General features: G+C 43.0%; 1 protein-coding gene across 1 annotated transcript; it reads left to right on the forward strand.

Annotated features, from left to right (window-relative positions):
• Positions 1 to 2,947: 2,947 nt before the first annotated feature.
• Positions 2,948 to 24,036, forward strand: cilk1 (ciliogenesis associated kinase 1). Its single transcript, XM_017685713.2, has 14 exons — positions 2,948 to 3,079; positions 6,311 to 6,533; positions 10,366 to 10,420; positions 11,833 to 11,954; positions 12,052 to 12,131; positions 13,247 to 13,379; positions 14,354 to 14,525; positions 15,329 to 15,496; positions 17,072 to 17,425; positions 19,373 to 19,578; positions 19,655 to 19,791; positions 20,326 to 20,442; positions 21,767 to 21,865; positions 23,129 to 24,036. Exons 2-14 carry the CDS (start codon positions 6,433 to 6,435, stop codon positions 23,284 to 23,286), a joined length of 1,902 nt encoding a protein of 633 aa, XP_017541202.1. The 5' UTR covers positions 2,948 to 3,079; positions 6,311 to 6,432; the 3' UTR covers positions 23,287 to 24,036.
• The last annotated feature ends 2,586 nt before the right edge of the window (positions 24,037 to 26,622 follow it).

Raw genomic sequence — 26,622 nt, forward strand, 5'->3', positions numbered from 1 at the left:
CCCTATATTTCACTGATAATAGTGTCTAGTAATGCTTGTTTTTTCAAAATTAAATGATAATTTATGGTATTAATTATTTTATATATGTATATATATATATATATATGTATTTTTTTTTTAATTTCCACATTATTTATCAAAAAATGATCAAATTTCTCAGTTTCAACATCTGTTGTGTTTGTAGTATTTTCAATGAAAAATATGATTTAAATGATCTGCACATCGTTGCATTTTGTTTTTGTTTACATTTTGCACAGCGTCCCATCATTTTTGGAAACGGGTGTAAAAAAGCGAAAGAAAGATGTGAATACATGCATAAAACGAATATAACGATAATAATAATAATAGTCTTTATTTATATTTCTCAGAAAGAAATAATAACAAATAAAAGTAACGATGGGAACGGGGCACAAGTCAGGGAGGGTCATATAAATAAAAGAGTGAAGCCCTTTAAACAAGGAATCATCGGAATAAATCAAAAGAACAGATAAATAACATTTTTTATAGGATATTATGCCATGAATATTTCTTGTTTTGTTCTTAGAAGAGTAGCCCAGTGGCTAAAAGCACCATTTAAAGATAATTAGGGGATAAAGGCAGATTTGTAGGCCAATACTGTTCCTCCCTTTTCTGTACTGTGTTGTTGAATGACTCACGGGGGGGGCGTCCCATTCAGACACTATTCTGACTATCCCCTACTCCCTACCCCCTTCTCCTGTTCAGAGTAGTGACACTGTAACCCAAATACGATCTCTGGGTCTAATCAGATCTCACGCTCCTGTGGATTAACATGATTAAGTCTACTATTAAAGGAGAACGCCACCAATTTTTGAAAATTTCTGCATAAGTAAACGTTTGAGATGGAAGCAGAGTCGTTCAGAGCGGCTTGGTGTGACGCTCCGTTCTAGACGACCTTGACTCAGAACTGCTTACAGTGGCGGTGATGGGAACCAGATGTCCACCTCTAAAAGCTCCTCACAGACAGTTCCTATGGTAACTAGTGATGAATGCACTGCCTGATGTCTGAGACAAAGTGTTGATCCAAATCTTCATTTGAATCAATTCATGGCGGAGGGATACATGCAGGGCGTTCTAAGGAAAAACAGTTCCCAAAGAAAGTTTATTTGTTTAGATTTACGACTTTCACCATCATCATCAGTCCATATAAACACTCAGAAGACTCGTGTAGGTTCTCTGGAGGTTCTGGATGGTAAATAAAGTGTCTATATCTGTGTTGTAGTCATGGCGACGCCTGGTTCCCATCACCACCACTGTAAATGACCACCCTGAATGACTCTTACACCTCAACCACTAAAGTTAAGAGAAATTTTGATAAATTGGTGGAGTTCCCCTTCAAGCATACAATTACATTATATACCAACATCAGCTTCTCAAACTGTGAGCTGTTGAAAGCAGTGTAATTACCACATTTCCCTGCTAGGAAACCGGCATATTCCATCTCACTACTGCCCACATGTCCGACCGGACACTGACAGACGACTGACTGTCGAGCCCTCCTGCTGTCCACTTCAGACCAGCTGCCCACGCCCCAGCTACCACCACCTGCCTTGGACTAGCTGCCCACCCTACACTGATGTTCTCATAGACTCCCAGCTATTCCTACTACTAATACTACTGCTACTAATATTAGTAGTATAATAACTCTGTAGGTAGTCTGACCAGAGGAGGACGGGTCCCCCCTGGTGAGCCTTGGTTCCTCCTAAGGTTTCTTCCTCAGCTCTGAGGGAGGTTCTCCTGGCCACTGTCTCCCCTGGCTTGCTCACCTGGGTTTTTACATTCCTGTTAAAACTCTGTCTTTACTGGAATTCTGTGAAGCTGCTTTGTGACGACATCCGTTGTAAAAGGCACTAAAAATAAATTTGGTCCGATTTGTGTTTTTGACCATGCTGGGTGACCAGCTTAGACGAGGGTGGAATACATTTACGGCATTTGGCTGACGCTCTTATCCAGAGCGACTTACGATCTGATTATTCTACACAGGGAGGCGAAGGCGGTGTTGGGAGTCTTGCCCAAGGACTCTTATTGGTATAGTGTAGGGTGCTGCCCAGGCGGGGCACTGAACCCAGTCTACAGTGTAGAAGGCAGAGGTGTTAACCACTACACTAACCAACCACACTAACCAACCACACTAACCAACCACACATGCTGATCTCAAAACTGAATTGTCTCATTCCCATGCCTTACTAAGTTGTGGCATTAGGACCTTGTTCCCATAACTTACTAAATCATGGACACGAATGAATTATGTTGTTCCCACGCCTTAATAAGTCATAAACACACATTAGAATCTTGTTCCCACGCCCTTACTAAGTCATGGACATTAATTATGTTGTTCCCACGCCTTACTACATCATAGCCACAACTTAATTATCTTGTTACTACACCTTACTAAGTTGTAGCATTAGGTTCTTGTTCCCACGCCTTACTAAGTTGTGGCAGTAGTTTTTTGTTCCCATGTCTTACTAAGTTGTGCATTAGGATCTTGTTCCAACTCCCTTACTAAGTCATGCGCGTGAATTATGTTGTTCCCATGCCTTACTAAGTCGTGGCCGCAACTTAATTATCTTGTTCTCACGCTGTGTCATGGCCACACATTAGGATCTTGTTTCCATGCCTTACCAAGTCATGGTCACAACTTAATTATCTCATTCCCGCTCCTTCCTAAGTTGTGGCATTAGTATCTCGCTCTGACGCCCTTACTAAGCCGTGGACGTGATTTATGTTGTTCCCGCGCTTTGCTAAGTTGCTGCCACGCATTAGGATCTTGTTTCTACGCCTTACTAAGTCGTGGCCACGCGTTATTTCATTTAGCTCCATAAATGTGTGGTTTCCACAGGGCGCGATTTGTTTTCACGCACTCGAGTGAGGACCGAGTCTGCAAAGCGAGCGTTGCTCCCTTCGAAGTGCACTAAGTAGGCTGCGTGTGCGCCGTTTGGAGCGCAGCCTCGCACTGTTGTTGGAGACGCACACATCGCTGTTGTTAGCCGTGAGCTTCCCAGAGCCTTCCCTACACACCGAGACTGGCTTGTCAGGAATGCACACGCCTCACGAAGGACAGGTAAGCGGGATAAATGAAGTGCCTTCGGAGGTAATTTCCCACAGCTGTGGGTGAAGCTCTGCCGCCGGAGAGTCGCGGAAAAATGTCGATAAATCACACGGCTAACGGCAGCTAACGGGAACGTTAACCGTTAGCTAGCCTAGCTAGCTTAACCCTTTCTACCCAGCAGAGACGCTTTTCATCGCTTTAACGGGCTGGAAATGCAGTTATAGCGCTTGTCGTCTTGTCCTCGTGGTTGTCCCGAAGCTACAGCTTAACCGTTCGCTGTTTTGACAGTTAACAGGATATCTAGCTTCGGCTTTAGCTGCGGGATGTAGCCGTGCAGCAAAGTTACTGTTAACCGTAGCCGTTAAAGGGGAACTCCACCGATTTCCCCAAAATTCAGCGTAGTTTAATCGTCAAGATGTAATCAGACTCGTTCAGAGCGGTTCGGCGTGAAACGCTCTGTTCTAGATAAACCAACCGAGTCAGAACTGCTCACAGTGGTGGTGATGGGAACCAGACGTCCCCCTCTAAAAGCTCCTCACAGAAAGTTCCTACACGACGTGGTTCTGATGACTGAGACGCTGTTTTGTGACCAGTTCTTTGGCTTAGAATGTATTTTAGTCGATTGACGGTGGAGGGATACATGCAGGGCGCTGTGAGGCAAAATAGTCCCCAAGGAAAGCGTTTAACATCATCAGCATTACACACATAAACACTCAGAAGAGTCGCGTGGGTTCACTAGGGGTTCTGTATGGTCAGTAAAGTGGCTGTGTTTGTGGTGTAGACATGGTGACCCCTGGTTCCCATCACCACCACAGTAATGACCACTTCACGCTGAAGCTCTGTGAATGACTGTGTTTTCATCTTATGGACTGAATTAAACAGAAATTTAGAAAGATTGGTGGAATTGCCCTTTGCCTCGTGTCCCTATGTAGAGCTGCTCTCCTTCTTTTCTCATGATTACCACCATTAACTCAATTAACGCGATGCTCCCTGATAATAAACAGTGCTCAGCCTGCTAGCTGTCAATCTACAAATAAAACATCACAATGATTCTCGAAGTCATGGGCCACGACTTAATAAGGCGTGGGAACAAGATAAGTGATGGACATGACTTAGTAAGGCGTGGGAATGAGGTCATGCCTTATTAACCTGTAGTCAAGGCTTAATTATCACACTCGCGTCCCGTGCCTTACAGGGAATGAGATCATTAATTCGTGGCCACAACTTAGTAAGGGGTGGGAATGAGATCTGAATGCGTGGCCACGACTTAATAAGGTGTGAGAGTGAGATAATTAAGTCTTGACCCCAGCTAAGCCTTGACCTTACTAAGTCGTTGGCACAACATAATTAAAGTGTGGAAACAAGATCATGTCCTACTAAGTCGTCATCTTACTAAGTCATGGCCACATATTAGTATCTAGTTCCCACACCATACTCATTTGTAGACACAACTTAATTATCTCGTTCCCATACCTTATTAAGCTCCCATATAAATTAAAATAACGCATGGGCACGTCAAATTAACACGTGGGAATGACACCCTAACGCGTGGGAACAAGATAATTCAGTCGTGGGCATGACTTGGCAAGGCGTGGGAATGAGATAAAACCTTATTAAGCTTACTGAATTGTAGCCACTCTTTATGATCTTGTACCCTTGCCTTACTAAGTTGTGGCCACTACTTAATTATCTTGTTCCCACACATTACTACATCGTGGCCATGTGTTATTTTTATGTATACGGGATGTTACCAGCAGGGCTCTGTACAAATCAATATATAGAGACCACAAATCAATATATTGAGGCCACGAGGAGCCTAACTTGTGGCCTCAATGTATTAAATCGTGGCCACACCTTATAAAAAATATTCACCGTGTCGTCTTAGGGAGTCTGTAGTGTTACGGCTGCTGTTATTGTGCTACTGCATGCCTTAGTATTGAACAGCAGCGCGTGTAGCCGATGGCTTTATCACAGTCCCGGCCCTCATCTTTCCATATTTCAGTATTCCGTGACTAATCCGTTCATTATGAAGCCGTTCCTGAGCACCGGTGAGTGTGCCGAGGGCAGGAAAACACTACAGCAGAGAGCAGGTTTGGGAAATCCTGTGTTATGGAGATCCAGACGGAGTGGGAGCTCAGCAGAACCGAGTCGCCGCGTGAGCTTTTAAACTAAGTACGCTGAATCAGGAATTACGCAGCCTTCGTTTTTACATGGTTCAACGCGAGGAGAGCAGCGCCGCTTTGCAGATGGGGCTGTGAGCCGATCCTGATGGCATTAAACCGGGATCTTTCTTTCACCTGCGTCGTGCGACCTGGTCCAGCATAGAGGACTGTTACTCGTTTATTCTCTGACGCCAAACTGACACGTCTCATCACCACACAACCGCGTCCGCTGCCCTGTGCTTGTATATTGGTGCTGCACTGGATTGTTGGTTGTTGATCGTTATCGCGGTGTTGACCTGCAGTACTGACTCCATATAGATACGAACCTGTGGGGGGGCATTCTGACCTAAGGGTGGGTCACTTTGAGGGAGCTCACGTTTATGTCGCTGGGTTTTCGGCTGTGCTCGCAGTGCTGAGATGATATGACTGTAAAACACTACAATAATAATAATAATAATAATAATAATTGTGTCGTTGTTGTAATCGGTAATCCCACCAGTAATATATGAATTTTATAGGCACTTAAAAGGAAATAAACTGTAGGTTTATAAAAGCAACACCAACTGATTTTCTGTCTAAAATGATGTTTTGTCACTGTAAAAAAAAAACCAAGCAAGTATCTCAGCTTTTAAAAGTTTTATTTCATTTAATAATCGTTTTAATTTTATATCATTTAAGCACAACAGCTGCTCTTTATGTCGTGTGAGCGTTTTATGATGAACCGGTTGGCAGAAATGCTCCAAAGCTGATTGGAAGAGAGTCTCTTTCCGTGAACTTCCGTTAGAAATGAAAACAGTTTTTGCTTTTTCCTAACTTGCCATGCTGGAGCTCTGCCCTTGAGTTTCATAAGCTTATCCGTCCTTCCTCGTCTTGCTCAGCAGTTATAGTATCGTAGCAGTGTAGTTTCGTCCCAAAGAGCACAACAAAAGAGGGGAAGAATAAATATTTGTGGAGCTAATGTGCCGCAGCAGTGCGGTGCCGTCACAGCTGTGCCCTGACAAGTGTTTCTTTGATGGTTGTGGTGAGTTCAAACGTTCAGCTGATCCAAAAAACGACTTTTCCTCTCTGTGTGTGTTTGCAGTGCAGGGGGAGGTAAGCCCGTAGCACCATGAGGCCAGCGCCTCTCCTCCACTGCTGCCATCACCGCAAAACGTGGCTGCGCTCGGCCGGCTCTGCTCTGGCCGCGCCCAGCCAGGAGGCACCATGAACCGCTACGCTGCCCTCAGGCAGCTGGGCGACGGCACCTACGGCTCGGTCATCCTCAGCCGCTGCCTGGAGTCCGGGGAGCTCGTCGCCATCAAGAAGTGAGTGAAGCGGCTGTTATTTCTGTCTCCTGAACGATGTCACTGACCTTCTTTCTGACGCCTTATCTTGATTTCCTCTTCATGATTACCGTTAATATTTCAGTCCCTCTTTATTTCCATGGTTCCCGTTTGATCTGCTGTGTTTTAAGTTTAGTTTTTAAGTCCAGACGCTTACAGGTGGGGAGATGGACCAGCGCACCTTACTGACATGAACCCAACCAGCCTGGTTCAAGACCCGCCCCCAGACTGCTGTGTATCGGACACTCTGTAAAAGAAGCACTGTAGGTGCACTCACTGGCCACTTTATTAGGTACACCTTGCCAGTAAAAGGTTGGACCCCCTTTTATATATATATATATAATATGAAACAAGCACAACAGGTGCAATGGAAAATCACATTATTTATGATAAACTGTAGATAAAGTGGTAGAAATGATTTTTTTAGTCAGTCTTAAAGGGTTACCTGATTAGAAGGAGTGTTTGGCTACTTTTGGGCGTGCTGTGAGACAGACAGACAGACAGACAGACAGACAGATTAAACCCAGTGGGAAAGCTGTGCAAAGTACAGTAAAAAGCAAAACGAGAACGTATTACCGCTGCATAAATAGAAGAAGGTGGTTATCAGCAGAGTTAGGCTGAGAGCCGGGTTTGGGTTTAGGTTTCCTGGTTTGTAGTTGAGTTGTAGCTTTAGGGCAAAGTCGGGTTGAATGCAGTCGATATTCCGCTGAATGCCAGTTAGGAAAGAGCCTGAACAGTGGAGCATCCAATTATAGCAACTGAATCCAGGTATTCCAGTGAAGCCTCACCAGCGTTTACGGTGATATGGCCATTATCCCTTTCAGGATTTATACTGTACATGTTTCCAGTTTATCAGGTAGGTGCCCGGTAACTACACACACTGGCCGTTTTAGCAGAAACACCTGCTGCATAGGGGCAGTATGTAGATGTATAGTAATGCATAGTATATATGCATGTATAGTATAGCTTAGCGTAGTGTAGATGTGCAGTGTATATAGAACTGTAGTGCATACGTACCTCACTGAGGTCTTATTATTGGTTAATATTATTTATTATTATTTGTTGTTTAACTCCGTAACTTCCCAAGCTTATTGCATACTGAGGCGTATTGTTCAGTAAGCACAGGGACCTCCGTGCAGACAAATGGAGCTTTTCTGATGTTTTAAAAGTGTGTAATAAACCTTTGGGCCTGTGGGTTGGGAAGCGATTATTACGGAATAACGATTTATCTAGTGCTTTCGGTTCTGTGGTTTTTATTGAGTGAATTTGAGTAGGAAAAGTGGCCTTCAACATTGCCATTGTTAGTAGCAGCCGTAGGATTATTACTGGTGTTATTATTGTCTTTTTTGATGTGTTAAAGCGTAATAAGTGTCCTGAAGGTGCGCTGTGCGATAACTCTGTTGACGAGTCATTGACTCGTGCGTGTCTTGTTCAGAAACATCCCGATCACTGCTCTGGAACGCTGCAGCCATCCAGGGAGCCGCCTTTAAGCTGACAGCTGGCTTTACAGCTGGGGACCAGGGAGAGGGAATGAAAAGTCAGGTCCTCCCACTGAACCGATTACTGAGACATCTGTCAGGCTCCTGAAAGCGAAGCCTGAAATAGTGCCTTCTGTTTTCAGCTTAAACAGGGCGTGTCTTTGGGGGAAGGCGCAACACGTTGGAGTTATCGAAGCTGCCAGGCCTGCGTGAGCCTTCTGTAGATTTAAAGTGACTGATGAGCGCTTCCTTTGTGAGGCCTGGGCTGATGTGGGATTACGCCATCTAATCTGAAGGTGAATTCAGGTGATGAGACAATCGCTGCTTTGCAAAATGCATTGGTGACCAGGTCCAAATAACACAGTCTGAAGGGTTTTAATCAGGATTTTGCCCCTGCGTTCTACAGTATGGACCAGCATAGTGGACGCTAGTCTGACACATCTTACCTTATATGATAAATTACCTTATATGACATCTTATATGATAAATAGCCTGCTCTGCGTCTGTCCTATTGATTTTAATGGCCCGTAGAATGAAAAATGAAGCTGTATTTCATTCGCTTCATTTATGACCATTTTCCAGCTCATATTTTGAGTTTAACAGCCTGGTTTTGTTGCTGTGTGTTTAAGGCATAGCCGATTGGCCCGGATATGGACCCTTTAAGGTGGAGGAAAAGAAAACGGCGTCTTTTTATCACAGCTGTCACGGTTTCCCCTTGTTCCCCTGTGTTGTAGCCATGTGCTTTCTGTCATATGCTTGTCCTTTCCCCACCTTGCCCATTAGTATCCTCACCTGTCTGTAGTCTCTGGCTCCTCCCCCGCCCAGGTGCTCCCCATTTGTTGTAACCTTTATCAAGCCCTCTGTTTCAGTCAGAGTTCGTCTGGTCTACTCGTCACTTCGTCTGGTGTAGTGGTTCGTCCCCTGCCTCGTGTTTTGTTTGTGCTTCTTTTTTAAGCCCTGTAGTTTGGTAGTTTGCTGGTTTGTTTTTGTTATTAAAGTCTGCTCGCACTTCTATCCAGCCTCCCTGCGCATCCAATACATGGCAACCACCTGTTATTTAGCTTCTACAAATGTGTGTATCTGGCCAAGCACAATCCTTCACATCAGATCATTAAAGAAACAAAATCCCCACAGTTTTCCATCAACCTATAAGGGCTTAAATGATTAATATAATCTTATAATCTTCTGATTATTCAGAATCCTTTGTTTTCCTGATGTTTTACAGCGCACCAGTGGGCAGGGAAAAATAATATTCCCCAGTAATGGAGTAGAACCGGTCAGCTAGCCTAGAGACCCTCCCTATTACTGTATTTCACTCGTTACCACACAAAGGAAAAGGGGCCATGAGGTCTGATTCGCACTGACCACAGTAGGAACCAATCGAAGGTCTGTGTGCAGCGTTCTGACCAGTCACGGATGTTTGGGGAATAAAAGCATTCATGCCATCCAGTAAATGTTATTAAATGTTATTATGGCCCAAATACATCAGGCAAGTTAAAGTGTTCACACTAGTCACAAGGCATGTCTCAACAGCAATATGTAGAAATAGAATTAATAATATAATGACAGCAATAATAATCATTTTTATGAATAGAGCGATTTTAATGCCGGTGGCAGTTCAGAGTGCTTTACAGACAGGAGATGAAGCTTAACAGTAATACAAGAAATTACAGGCATTCGTTTACAACCGTATGAAAATGACACAGGTCAAATTAGAAGATGAACAGAGTGAGATGTAGAGTTTTAATTAAAGTCTAGTTAGAGAGATATGTTTATAAATGTTTATTAACTCTGAGCTTGACTGTCTAATAAAAGGTGAGCTGAGTTCCACAGTTTAGAAGCAGAATAACTGAAAGAGTCTGTCCATAATTTCCGTGTTTGACAGTTTTTGCAGAAGGTCCATATCTGCAGATCTAAGATCTGTGATGTAAGCAGCTCTTTAAGGTCATTCAGAGCCTAAAAAAATGATTCAGAGCTTTAAAATCTGTCCTGAATGATCCAGGCAGGCCGTGCAGCTCTTTTAAAGCGGGACTGATCTGATCTCCCTGTTTGGCTTTCGTTAGGATGCTGCAGAGGATGTGTTGTTTTTTAGGAGGTCCAGTAAGAAGACCATTACAGTGATCAACTCTGCTTGCAACAAAGGCATCAACAAGTTTCTCCGAGCCCTCTGAGAGATAAAAGGCCGAACTTGAGTGAAGTTTCTCTGATGAGTAAAAGCTACTGTAGTGTCTGCGCTTACATGCGGGATCACCACCGTGCAGCCCTGGTATTTGAGTAATCACGTTCTTTGCCTGCACAGCTGATGTAGGACTTCTGTTGTTTTCACTTTTTTTCAGAATGAAAAGAAAATTCTATTCCTGGGAAGAGTGCATGAACCTTCGAGAGGTCAAGGTAAATTCCGTCTCCAGCTCAGGAAAACAGAACGTTATGTTCCAGCATCTCATCCTTACCTTACCCACATATGGAAAACTCTCACACATGGTTTAATCACTTTAAAGGCATTTTATTATGTGCACCATCTCTGTCCATCGTTTATTATTGCCATGTCTGTTATTGTTTTTGTTCCTAACTGTTGAGAATTAAAACCCGTCACTTCTCATTCCTACAGCAGCACAGTGGAAGTAGAAGGTGACTCTTGTGTGTTTTCAGATTGCTGTGCTTCTAGTTCCCATTTTCCCCTCCAAATCCTGTCCTGATCCAAGAAAACATTGTCCTGCAGGCAGCCTATCAAACTGCATTGTGGTTTACCTGTAGGCTAGTATGTATTAAGCTGCAGTCACACTAGAAATTTTCAATTGGCGCCACCCTGCGAAACAGGCATGACCAGAGCTGGACCAGAAGATTTGTACTGACAGAAACATCCTCTGATTTGCTGCGATTAGCAACTCAGAAACGATGAAGAGTAGAAACATTAAACACCAGGTGATTACGTCTTCGTGACCGCAGACCATGTTGTAGTGGCAGAGGTGTGACTGGTGTGCGCAGTAGCCCTTAGTCAAGCACCTAGTGTGCCTCACCAACCATAAACAACTAAAATACAGTTATAGATGATTAATTATGTACATGCACTCTAAACACTAAACAACTAGATAACCGAGTCGTTGATGGCAGTGGGGTGACAGTAGAAGTGAAATGTGGTCAGCTCACCTATCGTTAACAGTAACAGCATCTAATACAGTCCTGTCACTGACTGCATATCATGCTGCACCTGTTTTATGTTTCTTTTTAGCCAGTGGGCATGAAACGTTTTGGCTTAGAGACTCTAAATATAGCGTTTCCTTCGCCCGCTGTGAATCAGACCAAAGCAGTAGCGCTGTTGGTTGAGGATGCAAATTTATGTGTAGAAGTTGAAAATTTCACCCATGAAATATATTCATTATATATATATATATATATATATTATATAGTCCCATTAAAATGAATGCAAGTGCACTTGTGAAATTTTACTGATATGAAGCTAGTGTGACTGGGCCTTTACTCTGCAGTAGACGCATGGCCAGTGGCTGTGACCAACCTGAGATTCACCCCATCTCCTGTTAACGTAACGATGAGCAGGATGAGTTCATGTCCTTTATTCTTTCCAATGCATGACTGTACAAATAATGGGATGTTGCCTGACCTCACTCTCCTCTGTAGGTTTCCTGCCGTAACAATAAATAGGGACTCAGAAAAGTCTTCACTCTGCATCGTTACCGCCTTTCTTTTCAGGATCTCTCTGTTTTGATCTCAATCTTCAGATGCATGGCTTTGTTGAGAGCATATCAGACCTCACTGACGAGTAATAGTGTTTCTTCTGCTCTCAGTCCCTGAAGAAACTCAACCATGCCAACGTCATCAAACTAAAGGAGGTCATCCGGGAAAATGACCATCTCTACTTTGTGTTCGAGTACATGAAGGAGAACCTCTATCAGCTGATGAAAGAGAGGTAAAAGGTTCAAACGTTGCCTGTTTTTTTTTTTTTTTTTAACATTTTTAATACGTACATCACAAAAACAACAGCCTTATGCTTGCTTTCCATACAGGACACGGCTGTTTCCTGAGTCTGCAGTGAGGAATATCATGTTTCAGATTCTACAAGGACTTGCCTTCATTCACAAACATGGTAGGACGGCTGGCTTTCAAAAAAAAAAAGATTACTCAGTAACGTAAGGCTTAAAGCTTGGCTGCATTTACATGACTGGCCAGTGTCTGGCTACCTCGTTTTCTGCTCAGCTCAAGTCGTTTGGTCTTGTGTGTAATAAGTGCAGACAACCTTATTGGCCTGGATCCTCTAAGTTTTAAATGGGATTTTATGGAAATCCAAATTTCCCTTTTTCCCCCGTGAATTGAAATAATTGAATTTGATGTAAAACTATTTATTTAAAGTTTAGTAAACAAAATATACCTTTCATTCCTTTCAACCTTTTCTACCTTTCAAGTCCATATATCGCTGCTGTCAGAGCAAAACCTTATATCTCCATATTTAACGCTTTTCAGTTTTTGACTAATTTGAAAACGCCTGTTACTCTTTATATTGTGTGTAAATTTCATGATGAATGGGCCAACAGAAACGACCCAAAATGACTTGGAAAGACGTCTGGTTCCTTTGACTTCCATTAAAAGTAAAGTCGTTTTTTTCCTTCTTCCTGCAAAGTTATCGTTTTGGAGACGTAAGGTTTTGTTCCGACAGCAGCGATATGGAAAACAACCTGTATGCAAAAGAAAGACATTTACACACTTTTCCCCAATTTTACCCAAAACGTTTTGTGTAGCTTATGTCAACTTGGGTGATACTTCCATTACCTGTAAGCGACATTAGCACTGCAGTAAAATAGGCAAGCTTCAGTGAAAATAAGCAGGAAATTGAGTAGCTTTTTGGTGAAATGTTGCTTTTATACCCATGAACACACTTACACATGAGCCTAGAGCCGATTAGCCACTCGTTCACAATGGATTGATAAGGACTGTTGTTACGGTTACTGTCACGTCTTGAAGGCACAGTTATAAAAAACTATTTTTAGAGATAAAACGAGGCAAAAAATGGTCATGTAAAATACATCTGTCTGTTTTTTTCACATAAACCAGCAGACGTTATTAGTGTACTTCATAGAAAACTTTAAAATATAGAATACAGCAACAAGTAGTGCTGTGATGCTTCACGCACTGCTAATTTTATAAAGGGCTACTCAGAAAAAGCACACGGACCCCTTAGACTTTGTTTCCCCTCCTTTGCTTCAGGCTTTTTCCACCGGGATATGAAGCCAGAGAATCTTCTGTGCATGGGTCCTGAGCTGGTGAAAATCGCTGACTTTGGGCTTGCTCGAGAGATCCGATCCCGTCCTCCTTACACTGACTACGTGTCAACCAGATGGTGAGCTTAGCTTTAATCCCTTATGTGACACTTTGGGTGGACGGTCTACAAATTTTTCCCCCTCTAATTAAAACTACAGCGGTCTACATGGACAACAGTGCCTACGGCATTTGACATACAGAATCTCGCCCAAAAGAAAATACATAAATGTTTGTCACATGTAATTTATAAACTTTCAGCATAGCCATAAAACAGTGACCACGTTGTGCCAGTTAGTTGTGTTTATTAGATTTTTATTATGTTTATTGATTTTCAAAGATATATCTTTATGATAACAAATTGTCAGTCGCCATACCAATAACAGAAAGAGGCAAAACAGTAATGAAATAACGTTAAAAACAAACGAAAAGGTTCCTGATTACAGTTAGAAAAGAAAAAAGTTATTTATTATTTAGTAATAAATACAAAATAAGAATACATTTTTTAAAAATTAAAAGGGGATATGACAATGTAAAAAATCAGACAAAATCAGAAATGTGAAGACCGTAGAGAAAGTATAGTTCACGTCCCGTCTTATACTTCCCATACTGGTGTCCAGGTTTTGCTAAATCTTTGGTCTCTGTGATGAAGTTTTTCAGTAAATTTTTCCAGTGGAGGAAGATTCAAGATCTGTGTCAACCACATGTTTAGAGAGGGAACATCTGGAGACATCCACAGCAACAAAAGGCATTTTTTTTGCCAAATGTGTTAGAAATGTAGGCTCACACTGGGTTCACCACTCCAGGTATTCAAAACGTGATGTCAAATGGACTAAATGATGTTAAAAATGACTAAAATCTGAAACTAGCTAGATGAGGATGGAGTTGAGGTTGTGCCCATTGTAGAAGTCGTGTGCGGACTAATGAAGCACTATTGTAACAACACAAACTACAGCATTAGCTTCTCATCAGATACTGTCCTAGATTTACTCTTTCATTTTGCTTGGTCTCAGACCCAGTAAGCAATTCCTGATTTGTTATTTGCTTCTCATTTAGGTACAGAGCTCCAGAGGTTCTCCTCAGGTCCACCATCTATAGCTCTCCTATAGACCAGTGGGCTGTGGGCTGCATCATGGCCGAGCTCTACACCCTCAGGCCTCTCTTTCCTGGCTCCAGCGAAGTGGACACTATCTTTAAAATCTGCCAGGTCTTAGGAACTCCAAAAAAGGTCAGTAAGCATGTTTAAAATAGGGATGTACCTGAAGCTTTAGTCTACAAAAGTGTTTAGAACAGACAGGAAAAGAATGCAAGTTAAATAAGTGTAAATATTTAGGCACCTTGTCCCAGTCGTATGTTCTATGTAATGGGTATTATAAACTATGTGTGTTGAATATAAACTCAGTTTAAAGAAATAAGGATATCCTAATCTGATCTGGTGTTGAGGCTGGGATCAGAGCCAGTTAGGTCTTACTTTAGCAGATAACTTTCAGCCGTGTTAAGCCTGTTGTAACTCCTGTCCTTTGTATTAATGTTGGGTTATTTTACCTTTTGTACCATTTTTCTACCATTGTAAGGGACAGCAGGCTGAGCTCGCAGGAGGTAGCAAGCAGTTTAAATGGGGAAAAAAGAAAAAACTTAATAGCCACTTGTGATTCGTGATATCTGCGATGACACTTTTATCCGAAATGTTAAAAGAACTTCAGAAGAGAAATCTAAATATATATTGCAGAAATTTTGAAAGAAATTGGCAGCCGGCATTTATGTTTCATGAAGAATGGACCAAAATAAATGACTTTGGAGCACCATTTTGGAGGTACGAGGTTTTCTTCCAACAACAGCGAAATGCGGGTGTTGCATTGGACACTCAAGTGTTGGGGGGGTTCAGTTGTTACTGGGATTGGGGGACAAAAAAGCTGATTTGGGACATCCTTTGTTGAATTTATGCTGAAGTGTTTCTGAATTGTTTCTACTGAGACAATTTCTGAGAACATTTGCTTCATCCTTCTTTATCACTGTGTCTGTGCTTTGTAGAATGACTGGCCTGAAGGGTATCAGCTGGCCACCACCATGAGTTTCCGCTGGCCACAGTGTGTCCCCACCAGTTTGAGGAGTCTGATACCCAGTGCCAGCACTGAGGCCATTCAGCTGATGAGAGACCTGCTGCAGTGGGACCCCAAGAAGAGACCGGCTGCCAGCCAGGTGATACACGATCAGTCTTTAGATCAGATTTAGGCTCATGTTCACATTCGCAAGATGAAGTGGCACAAACTGAGCATGGAGTTAGTTCATACAGGGCTGGAAAGTCAACGTTAGGCCCCAGTTTCAAATCACCAGCTGGTATCAGCTGATCCCCCCGCTACACATACAATTGTCTAAATCTGTCAGGGTGTTTATTTAAGCTGTGTTAGCCGGCCTATTCTCGCTGTTCCTCTGCGGGCCACTTTGCAACCCCTGATAATTTCAAAACAGGTCTGAGCCACTTTCATATGTGGTTTTAGATCAGATACACATCTGATTTGGGCCATGCAACTTCATTTATGTGATGTTATTGATTAGATTGTGCCAATGCAGATCCTTTCAGGACAGAGATCTGTTCACATTTATGACAAATTTGAGTCATTTGAGCCAGCGTGAACCATTAAGGTAGAAAGATTGGATTAAGCGCTGAGGCTTGTGTTGTAAACATAGTTTTAGGTTTTGATTGAATTGTAATTCATAGGTATGTCTGTCCACTGATATCACAACATATTCAGAAATAGGCCTCCTGCAAGGCCACCTCCAGTCATTAAGAGGAATCATAGAACCAGGACGAGCTGATTGAGGCTAATCGTGTGCAACTTTGAAGACTTTACTTAAGTAGAGCTCTCCCACTGCTTACTGCTCAGTCTTGAGTTTATGATGCCACGTGCACGTCTCTCTGCTGAGCCCTGTATATGGTATTTTTCTCAGGTCTTGATTGTTTGTTACCCTCTTGCTTAAAAACTACAAAAAAAGTTCAGTGTCCTTTTCTGTTGACTACTTTCCCTCTCAGCTTTAAAATACTTTTGTTTGAGGACGCTAGCTTAGCAGTTATGCACTTAACCTGGCACCATGAGGTTGTGAGTTTGAGTCTCAGGCGATACAACCTCTTTTTTTTCCCTGCTCTCAAGTTTGTACTGCTGTGTACTTGAGTTGGTCTCTGTTCCTGGTCAGTGTCTTATCCCCTTAGCCCACAGGGTTTCTGGTCATGGGGTTTGCCAAGTCAGTCCTCATGCGGGATAAGCCGACCTCCACATTACAGAAACACATCACAGCCAACTAACAGCAAATAGAACCTGCAAAATGACTGTGAAAGTTATGATGCCAGTGAACATAGTCAACAGTGAGGGATGTCAGGAGCTCATTACCTTCTTCTAGCTTGAAGCATATCGGCGTTGGTCAATGCTTAATTGATTACATTTAAAATTTTGGTAATATTAGCAATAATTTATTAACAAAATATCTTGCAACCTTATTGTCAACCCTATGTAACTATACTGCTTCTTGGAAAAGTTGTTCATTGCAGTTGTTATTTGTAATAAATGGTTTATTGATCATTGGGGTGTTTAATCACGTTGTATTAGATCACAAACAATAAGCCATTTGAAAATGTCCATCACTGAGATTTTACCAGTTTTTCAGCACTCAGCTTCACTGATTTATTAACGTGGAGCAAGAGCATCTACAGTCACTGATTTCCACTTTCCCCTACTGTGTGTTTTCTAACCCCTCACTGATCTTGCTGTTCATTCCCAGGCCCTACGCTACCCGTACTTCCATGTAGGTCAGGTTCTGGGAACGCCACAGCAGCTGCAGGAACAGAGTCGACCGCTGCCCCAGCCGCCACCGCAGCCACAGCCTCCGGCCCAACCTCAGCCTCCACAGCTCAGGCCTGTTCCCCCTCCTCAGCCTCCACAGCCTCCTCAGCCACATCTCTCCCCAGCACGGCCACTTCAGCAGATCCAGCCCCCGCCCAACCTCGCCTACCCCCAACAGCAGCAGCAGCCCCTTTCAGAGCTGCATAAAAGACCCATCAGACCAGGCGCAGACGCAGACCGAGTCCCGCAGACCCGATTCCCTTTAATATGCGACAAAGGCTTGCAGAGCCAGGTGAGCAACACTGCTGCATTAGCACAAATGACTCAGTGCATTCATGTACAGCGTATTATGTGTTAATATCACGTCCCACTTGTAGTGAACATGTGTCTAGACAACATTTTATACAAGAGCCCATGTTTTACAATTTGTTTGATTTTTCCCTCCCTTAACTACATGAATCCAACGTACCAGTTTAAATCTGCTGCCAGAGGAGATATGCCACTACATAAAAGATGCTCTCTTTCTGCGTCCTATTTAGAACGATATTTGGGTTGATAAGCACTTACTATTTATTCATTTTTAAATCAGAGTAAAGATAAAGCACGACTGATGTGTGATTTTTTTTTCTTTTCCTAGTGCTCATAAACTGAACAAACATCTACAAATGTTTGGCTTTGCTGAGTCACATTAAACATAATAAATGCAATAACTGCACTCAGAAACCACAGAGCAGGCACAGCATTAGAAACAGACGCCTTTTATACGACCATTTTCCCACTTTTTTGATATTATACTGGGCTTTTGTCTCTGTGGCCGACATAGTAAATGACCTCTGTCCTGATCTGGTGCTGGCATGTATTGTGTAGCTGTCCTCAAAGTCCAGTCTGATGAGAAATGGGCAGTTCCACATCAGTGAGCTGTGCAGTTTGAATGGGCAGGCTAGATTACTGTAGGCTGAATATTTGTATGAAAATATGCTTTAAAAACCTGAGTCCATGGAAACTAAGCTGTGTAGTTGTGACCTCAACAGTCTTTGGTTTTTGAGTCTAGTTTCCATGGACTGAACATTTTAAAACCCTAACAACGTTTACAAAGTGGGCGCATGGTTAGGACTGGTCAGTGTAACCACCCTATAAATTATTATTGTGATAAATCATATCATGAATATCGTCAGTGCCTGTACACACACCAACTGATGTTTCAAACTGAGGCCTATTTAACTGGATTTAGAGCAGCACGATGTGGAAAATACTGAATAAAAATCAGTGTTCACTGTTTTCGATAGTATTTTTGAAATGTAGCACTACTGGCTCTTTTTTTTCTCTGGTCCAACTGATCAGATGTCTGAAAAAGTAAAGATCATTACTGTTTATCGTCAACATTACATTTTCGCTTCATCGCCCACTTCTAGGTCTGGACGAATAATGAATTCTTAGGCACGTCACAGCTCTCTCTGGGAAAATTTTGTATCAATATACAAAACATGATAATCAGACAAATATTCAGACACCCAGCGACATCATAAGGTACAAACTTTGGTGTAGGTCAGTTTGGAGGAAGAAGGAAAGCAGGATCTCACTCGTGCATGTTTACAGTCACAAATTGGTCCCAGTGTTTATAAAATGAAAGAACCAAAATCCTAGAAAAACACTACTTAATGACAAATGCAGAAAAAGTCACAATGTAGACTATAGAAATGTGAAATAGAGATGCATCGAGATTCATTGACAGCATTTTGTAATCACACCTTGGCACCCTGAATTGAAATGCATTGAATTGTGAAGTGCCTTGTTTCCAAAAGCAATTTGATTTTCTATTAACGCTTTAAGGTCGTGATAGACTCCCAAAAACTGAATTAAAAGAAAAAAGGAAATCAGCTGTAACGTGTTGGTTCACTGCTCAATTAGGATAGTAACTAAAGTGGCTGTAATTGAGTAGACATCTCAACGTCCGGTTTCCTGTTGTAAAGAAATCTATAGGTCAAGAAGTTTGTTCACAATAAAGCATTTATCAGAATTACTTTATTTACTTATCAGAATTAGGCTGAAATTTTTAGTTGCCCTTTAATGTGTATTTGTTGCCATGCTTTTAGATCAGGCTTGTAACTCCCTCGCTCATGTTTAGCAGACTGAAGATCCTCCACAAGGGGGTGCTATCATCACTTATATAGCTGTGTGTCCTTGTTTTTAATGATGCATAAGTGTGTGTGTGTGTGTGTGTGTGTGTGTTACGTGTCAGTTAACTCCAGAACCCGAGAATACAAATTTCTCCAGTTACACAACGAAGCCCAAAGTCGGCCGCAGGAGGTGGGGTCACGTCACAGGCACCTTAAAGGGAGACGACTGGGATGACTATGAGGACGTGGGCACCACGATCTCTGCCCTGAACAAACCTAGTTACATCAACAGTGACAAACGGTGGCAGGGAGACAGCAGCCTTAACAGGTCATTTGGTCACCATGTTCAGCTGTATTCGCTGCAGCGAAGCCGTTATCGGTAACTTTTGTCTGAATTTGTGCAGGTTGGGGAACGTTTTGGATTTCAGCCCTTCCAGAAACGAAGGTGGAACGAATATGAATAACGTGCTGCCCTTTCAGGAGCCATCGAGGACGGCCTCAGCCAAACAGCATTACTTAAAGCAATCAAGATATTTACCAGGTGACTACAGCCAACACGTACCGAATCACACGGACGCTGCGTCTGATCCACTCGCACCAGCACAACGCACGCTAAAACACCACCGCTACATCAGTAGTGCTGAGAATGATCCACCACCCAAATAGTACCTGCTCTGTGAGGAAGAGAGAAACAGATGGACTTCAGTCTGTAGTGTATATTAGACTGTAGTCCATCTGTTTCTGTTCAATTAGTAAGTAACTGGACAAACTAAGATAAGAGCTGTAATTCCCACGTTGTTCACCTGATATGGCCACCCAGTAATCTGAGGTGCCGTGCCTTACGGGCTACTCTGTCGATAGACAACGTGCTGTAGTTCCCGCAGTTCATCTAGGAGAGGGTGACGGCCCCGTGGGAGATGGCGCGCTGCTCTCAGGGATGACCGGAAGAAGATAGCAGAGGTTTAAAGACCTGCAGTTTGAGTTCTGAAGACACCAGCTGTGATCATGAGTGGCACTTTAGTTTTAATGCTTTCAGTTAAAGTGTAACCCACACCCGTGTGTTCCTTTCTGTAAGGGTTAAGCACCAAGAAGAATGTAGCAGTGAACGCGACAAAGGACTTGAGTGGGAACAACCTGTGGGGGAGCAGCAGCGTTCCTGTCGGAGGGACACTTCCTAGCAGGGGCAGCCACGGTAAGAGGCGAATCCCGTTTGCTTAGTGTTGCATTTAATACTGATGAACGAGGTCGTTTAGTCAAGTCTTGGTGGAAACCAAAAACTGAAGGACAGTGTTCGCTTACGGATTATTTCTCATATTATTTATGCTTTTAAATTAACATGACAATACCGAAGATGCTTCAAAGGCCACATTCACCAATTCAGGAAACAGGAATGAGAGGATTAAATGACTTTCATTTAAAACAGGCTAAATAATATTACACGTTTTAAAATGATCAAACGTCCATCTAAAAGCATCTAAAGCTGATTCCAGAGTAATGAAAGCATCTTGTTTTTTAATATGTAAAGCTGGTGAACGTGGCTTTGTAATCTGACGTTTCTCCACCAGATGGCGCCATTAGCGCAAATTTCAGTTCAGTGCTCGTCTTATAGAAAAGCAGCAGCCATGAACCTCAGCAGGATCTAAGACACACGTGTTCACAGTATTTTTGAAATTCAGTAAGGCAGTAAATGCTGAAAAGCATGAAAACTAAAGATGGGATGCAGCTGCAGCGGATCGCTTTGATGTTACACCGTTTATCTGTTGGGACACATCTGTGCTGACCAGCGCAGGAGAATGCAAGAAACCAAGCGTTTTAAATCACTGATTCCCCTTTTCTTTACCATGCAAATCATTTTAAATTGATTTTAAAACTTCACTGAACTTTTCCTGCCAAGATTTTCAGCCTTTTTTTATATAAAAAATGTAAATGGTTGTAATTTCAGTGCATAACTGTTACTTCACACTAACATGCTGAAGTTAATTAAGTACTGAACTGTGAATTTATTCTTATGAAGCTGCTGAGTTTTGGGGATTTGATGACCATTTGGTGTCATACAGTAGCATTAAAAGGCAGCGTCATTCCAGCACTACGGTTAGAGCGTCCAGATCGTTATGAGATGGCAGATTTTTCACCTTTTCCCTTTTCGGAGTTTCACAAATATGGTCACTGAGAAGGGCTTTAACCCCATTTGACCCTGAAATTCCCAGGCTTATGAAAGCCTGAGTCTTATTATTGAGTTTAAGTAAAGAATGGAAGTCTGGACCCACAGACAGCTCTGAGCGTTTAAAGAGTTAAGTTAAACATTCTTTAATAGGCAGAATTCTTTGATTAATACAATTTGAAGTATATTGTATCAAATTTTGGCGAATGTTTAAATTATTGGTCTACTCACTACTGGGTCTATGTGTAGGATCATCATCGTCGTCGTCGTTAACCGCCTAGTCCAGATAAGGTCGTGGTATTTGTAGGATAATAATGTTCATCTTTTCATGACTCACTTTGTAAATGTGTTGCAGGCACTCGTCCAGGTGGATACGTCCCCTCGTTTTATAAGAAAGAGACTGGATCAGCTGGCCAAAGAGTGCATCTAGCACCAATAGATTCAACACTGTCAAGTGAGTCACAACGCTGGATATTTCTTACATGCCACCGTGCATTTTAACGGGTACACCTAAATCATCACACCATGTCCTCAAGCTGTTTCGGGTTCTTAGGCCCAATCCCGTTGCTTCCTCTACCTCTACCCCTTGTTTTCGAGTGCTGCCCCTTGTTACTGAGCTACAGGGCAGTGGTTGAGATCTTCCTCTGAAATGAGACCCTCTAATAAAAGAGCATCGCTTCATTAACAGCTACTAGCGCCGCTCTGTAGGCGACCCTGCCCAAAATTCAAAAATTCCTGTTCCACCTTAAACGGACCAGCATTTCTGATGCCTGAACGTAACTGGGGGCAGTCGTGGGCTGGAGGTTAGGGAGCTGGCCCTGTGACCAGAAGGTCGCCGGTTTGATCCCCAGAGCCGACAGTCCATGACTGAGGTGTCCTTGAGCAAGACACCTAACCCCCAACTGCTCCCCGGGTGCTGTGGATTGGGCTGCCCTCTGCTCCGGGCAAGTGTGCTCACTGCCCCCTAGTGTGTGTGTTCACTAGTGTGTATGTGGTGTTTCACTTGACAGACGGGTTAAATGTGGAGGTGGAATTTCCCCGTTTGTGGGATCAAAAAAGTATCACTTACTTAACTGCTGCACCATTTAAGGTGGAACAGGAAATTTAGATACCGAGACATCAGCATAGTACTAGTGATTTTTCGTCTTATTGTATGAAGGAAAGGACCAAAACACATTGAAATGACATTTTTAATAGTACAGTGGTTATCATCATTTATAAACAGAAAATTCTCACCTTTGGGTTTCTTTGGTGTCGGCGTGTGGCCGTTTTTTCTCATGTCTCTCTGTTTGGTGGGTCATGCAGCCCCAACACTTCACCCCACCCCTCTATCTCAACAACATTCAGGACACCCCACCCCTGTAGCTCGGCTTGGACGGTGTCGCAGGCGGAGAGTCTTAGGTAGAGGGAGGGGAATATTTCGGTCTTGATTTTCCAATCCTGCCTCCTTGGTGCCCAACATAACACCCACAGTTGGTGTCATACAGGCATTTTAAACGTACTATACTATGTCCTGCGGGTTCTTCTTGGTCAGTAATGGAGAAGCATACACTCCTACCGCTTTTATCTATACAGTGTTCTTTTTATAGGAATAAATGTCGTTTTTGATATTTTTCCCACACAGCTTGAGGCGGCCGTGTGATGATCCGCCACATTTTATGTCCTCTCAGTCACTTTGTCTGCCACAGATATTAAATGCTTGTGTTCCACTCCGTAGATTATGCAACATGGAAATCGAGCAGGTCGAGCAGTCAGGTGGGCGCATCGTCCTACTTGTCTTCTCCCACCAAGAGCACACCAGGCCTGCGGCCTCGTCCTCCGGTTCAGCCCGTTCACGGACGCACGGATTGGTCCGCCAAGTACGGCCATCGATAGGCCATTCTCACGGGACGTGCACCAGGGATCCACATTTGAGCCCCGTGCTGTGATTTTTATCTACTATGTGTGTACATTATTATTATTATTATTATTATTATTAATATACAGCAATAACCTGTTTTGTATTCCTCTGTGTAAACGGTTCATGTACGATTTTTATATTTGTTTTGCATAATATGCACAAGAAATCTCAGTGTTGGTGTCGGTGTATCTAACGATATTGCAAATTTATCCTTGTATCCTCTATGTAATCTTTCCAACTTCCTAAAGGGTGCATTAATATATGGTTGGTGCGTTAACTTTTTATTTTGGTTTGGTTTCGTTTTGCACGCTCCTTTTTTTTGGACTTAAACTGTTTCCTTCTTGCTCTTTAAGTATGTGTAATACCTTTATTTAAGTTTTTATATGGTTTTCCAATGTTTGTTTTATAGCGATTTTTACGGAAACCCTTGCCAATATATTTTGTACGTCTGCCAAATGACTGAATTTGATTTTTTGAACTTTCTTTGCTCTGAAAAGTAACCCCCCCCCCCCCCCCCCCCCCCCCAAATATTATGTATATTACGCTATTATGCAATGCACAATATGTAAACTGGTGGGTTGTCAATCTGCTTGTGTTACCACTCTGACGCTTCAGCAGGGTGGTCTTTTTATTGTGAGCTGTTTTGGTAACGTCGTTGTTTCTCAGCACACTGTCGCAGTTCTTGATTAAAGTATTAAACGAAAAGAAGTTATTTTACCAGCTAACATGTTTCTGTCTTTTTGATGACTTTTTGAATGTGACAGTCGTCAGATTTTGGAATGAAAGAACGAAAGATTTAATTTTCATTTTCAGACTGATAAGTTGGTCCTATAATGTGACCGATGCCTTTTTTTCTAAATGTATATGAGGTTAAATGTGGTCGTCCCACTGAGAGAAGACCAGACATGAAGTGAGCTACGTTCATCGATGCATTTCTCAATAATTCAGAGTAATAATCTACAGTTGTAGTTTTTGGAGTGCTGTGTGTCCAGTGGCGCCCTCTAATGGCACTCCTTGCATGATGAGTGGAGAGGGGTTGGAGTTTGATTCCCAGTCTGTGCGCCAGTAATACGAATAAATGCTATGTGCTGCTTTTAATAGGAGCATTGTGGCTGCTGCATCACTCGTTTGGCATCACTGGTACTTTACATAATTCCTCTGCAAGGTTTTTTGGGGGTAGACCTGAAGAAATGCGAGGTGATGTGGAAGAGCCGGTCACTTCAGGCAATAAAACACCATCTTAAAAATACAAAAGTCCTCCTTTGTACACAAACCTGGAATTAGTGTTGAAATTTCAAGGCCAAAGCTGAAATCCTGCCCATGCAATAGCTGCTTATCACAGCCGCCTTAGGCTCATACGGGCGTCAGATGAGTCCTGAGCGAGAAAGGGACTTAAACAGATAACCTTCCATATTAGACTACGTAGGACTTTGCTCAGTTCAAACTAATACGGCCTTCAAAACTTCCAAAAAATAAAAATAAAGAGTACAAGCGCAGCCTTAGACCTCAAATGGATATCAGGAATCTCAACAATATCCAAAAACTTCAGGTCTTCAGGTTCAAGTCCTAAGGCCTTATAGCTTACTGCTTTTAGCCATGCTTATTTGTCAAGCATCTCAGAGTAAGCACCATGATCAGGTCTCGTCAGTTGCAGATTCAGCTGTTCAATGAAAGGCATAAGCAAATCCCAGATCAATATCGGTCCTCTGAGAAGAAGGCAATCAGTTCAAATCATGATCAGGTTTTTTGGGTTCATTTCTTGCATGTCTTCATTGTCGAGCCTTGATCTGAAAGTTAAATGTTAAAAAAGACACAGACCCTGTGTCTCTCGGAAACATCAGGAGCTCCAGGTCATGACTAGAGACAGTTTATATTCACTGCATTTGAAATGTGAGGAAGGCCAGAGAGGAGGATCACAGCTCCAACAGGCATCTAGAGTGAGGACTGACCTTGCGGACCTGGATTTCTTTCAATCTGCTTTAAGTGGGAAGACCACGGCTTGTGTTTTCCCACTTCATTCTCTGCTGTATCTCCTTCACTCCATCGCCAGTCCCACCACACCACAACCTAGGCTGAGACTAGGGCAGAGTTAGACCAGCAACCTCCTGGACTCTAGGAAAGAGGCTCCTCAAAGAGTCAGCTCCCCTCACTGATGTAGAGTTCTTTGGCCTAGGGTGGGTAGTGGGGTCTAAGGGAGAACAGGTGCTCAGCAGTCTCCTCCTCGAGTGATCCCGGTTTAAGCAACTAAATGTGATGAGACACAACCTGGGAATATCGAACTCAAATAACCAAAAAAAAAAGGGAAAAACCTGAGCACAAGTGGCTCAGTGGTAGAATCCTTGCCTTTAAAAGGCAAGGTCATGGGTTCAAACCCTGCCCATGGCTTTTGCACATGCTCAACGTGTGGGTCCGAAAAACGAAGACAAATTTCCAAAAAAAAGCAATGTAAGTGTGAGACCCTGTGGCTCAATGGTAGAGACCATACCTCCAAGTGCAGGAGGTTGTCGGTTCAAACACCGACCAGGGTCTCCAGACTGCGGTTGTGGAGTGGTGAGTTGCATGTGAAGTGCAAAGAGGCAGAAAGATGACAAGATGACAAGGTGGGTGAGACCCTGGCCTGAGAGTGACCCCCAAGAAATAAGGGGGAGCAGAAACCCCAGGGGCTGGAGAGAAGGAGAAGAGGACAGGGGGTTATAGAGCTGAAAATAACTGGGCTGCACTTTTAAAGACTCTCTCCTCCTCCTCCTCCTCCTCCTCCTCCTCCTCCTCCTCCTCCTCCTCCTCCTCCTCCTCCTCCTCCTCCTCCTCCTCCTCCGTCCACCTACCCCCTTACCTTGCATCCCTACTACCTCCTCACCTAACACCTCAACCACCAGTTAGCCTATGCCAGATTTGAACCGGCATCCTCAGGTACACAAGGCAAGGCTTTTACCCACAAAGCCACCAAGTCTCACACTTTCCAACCTTTTTTTTTGGGGGCTTGTCTCGAAAAATGGAACACCAATACCAAATCCCAGCAACTTCTGCCTGAGTGAAAAGAAACCTTCACACGGCTCTTGGTCAAGGACCAGAGGGGTTATAGGGGGTCAGGACAAGCAGTGATATCTTCTCCGATCAGTTCTTTTGAGTTTTGTTTAAACATTGAAATTAGTGACCAGTAACCGCTGACAGTTTTGGGGATGGTTACTTCTTGTAAGTCAGCCAGCTGGCTCTTTGTGGCTTGACATAGGCAGAGGAACCTCAGTATAAGCATGGCTCTATGACTGGAGCGGATCAGTGCTGGGCAGGATGAAGACCAGAACATAAGCTGG

This window comes from Pygocentrus nattereri, chromosome 22, assembly GCF_015220715.1.
Source record: "Pygocentrus nattereri isolate fPygNat1 chromosome 22, fPygNat1.pri, whole genome shotgun sequence".
NCBI classification, from domain to species: domain Eukaryota; kingdom Metazoa; phylum Chordata; class Actinopteri; order Characiformes; family Serrasalmidae; genus Pygocentrus; species Pygocentrus nattereri.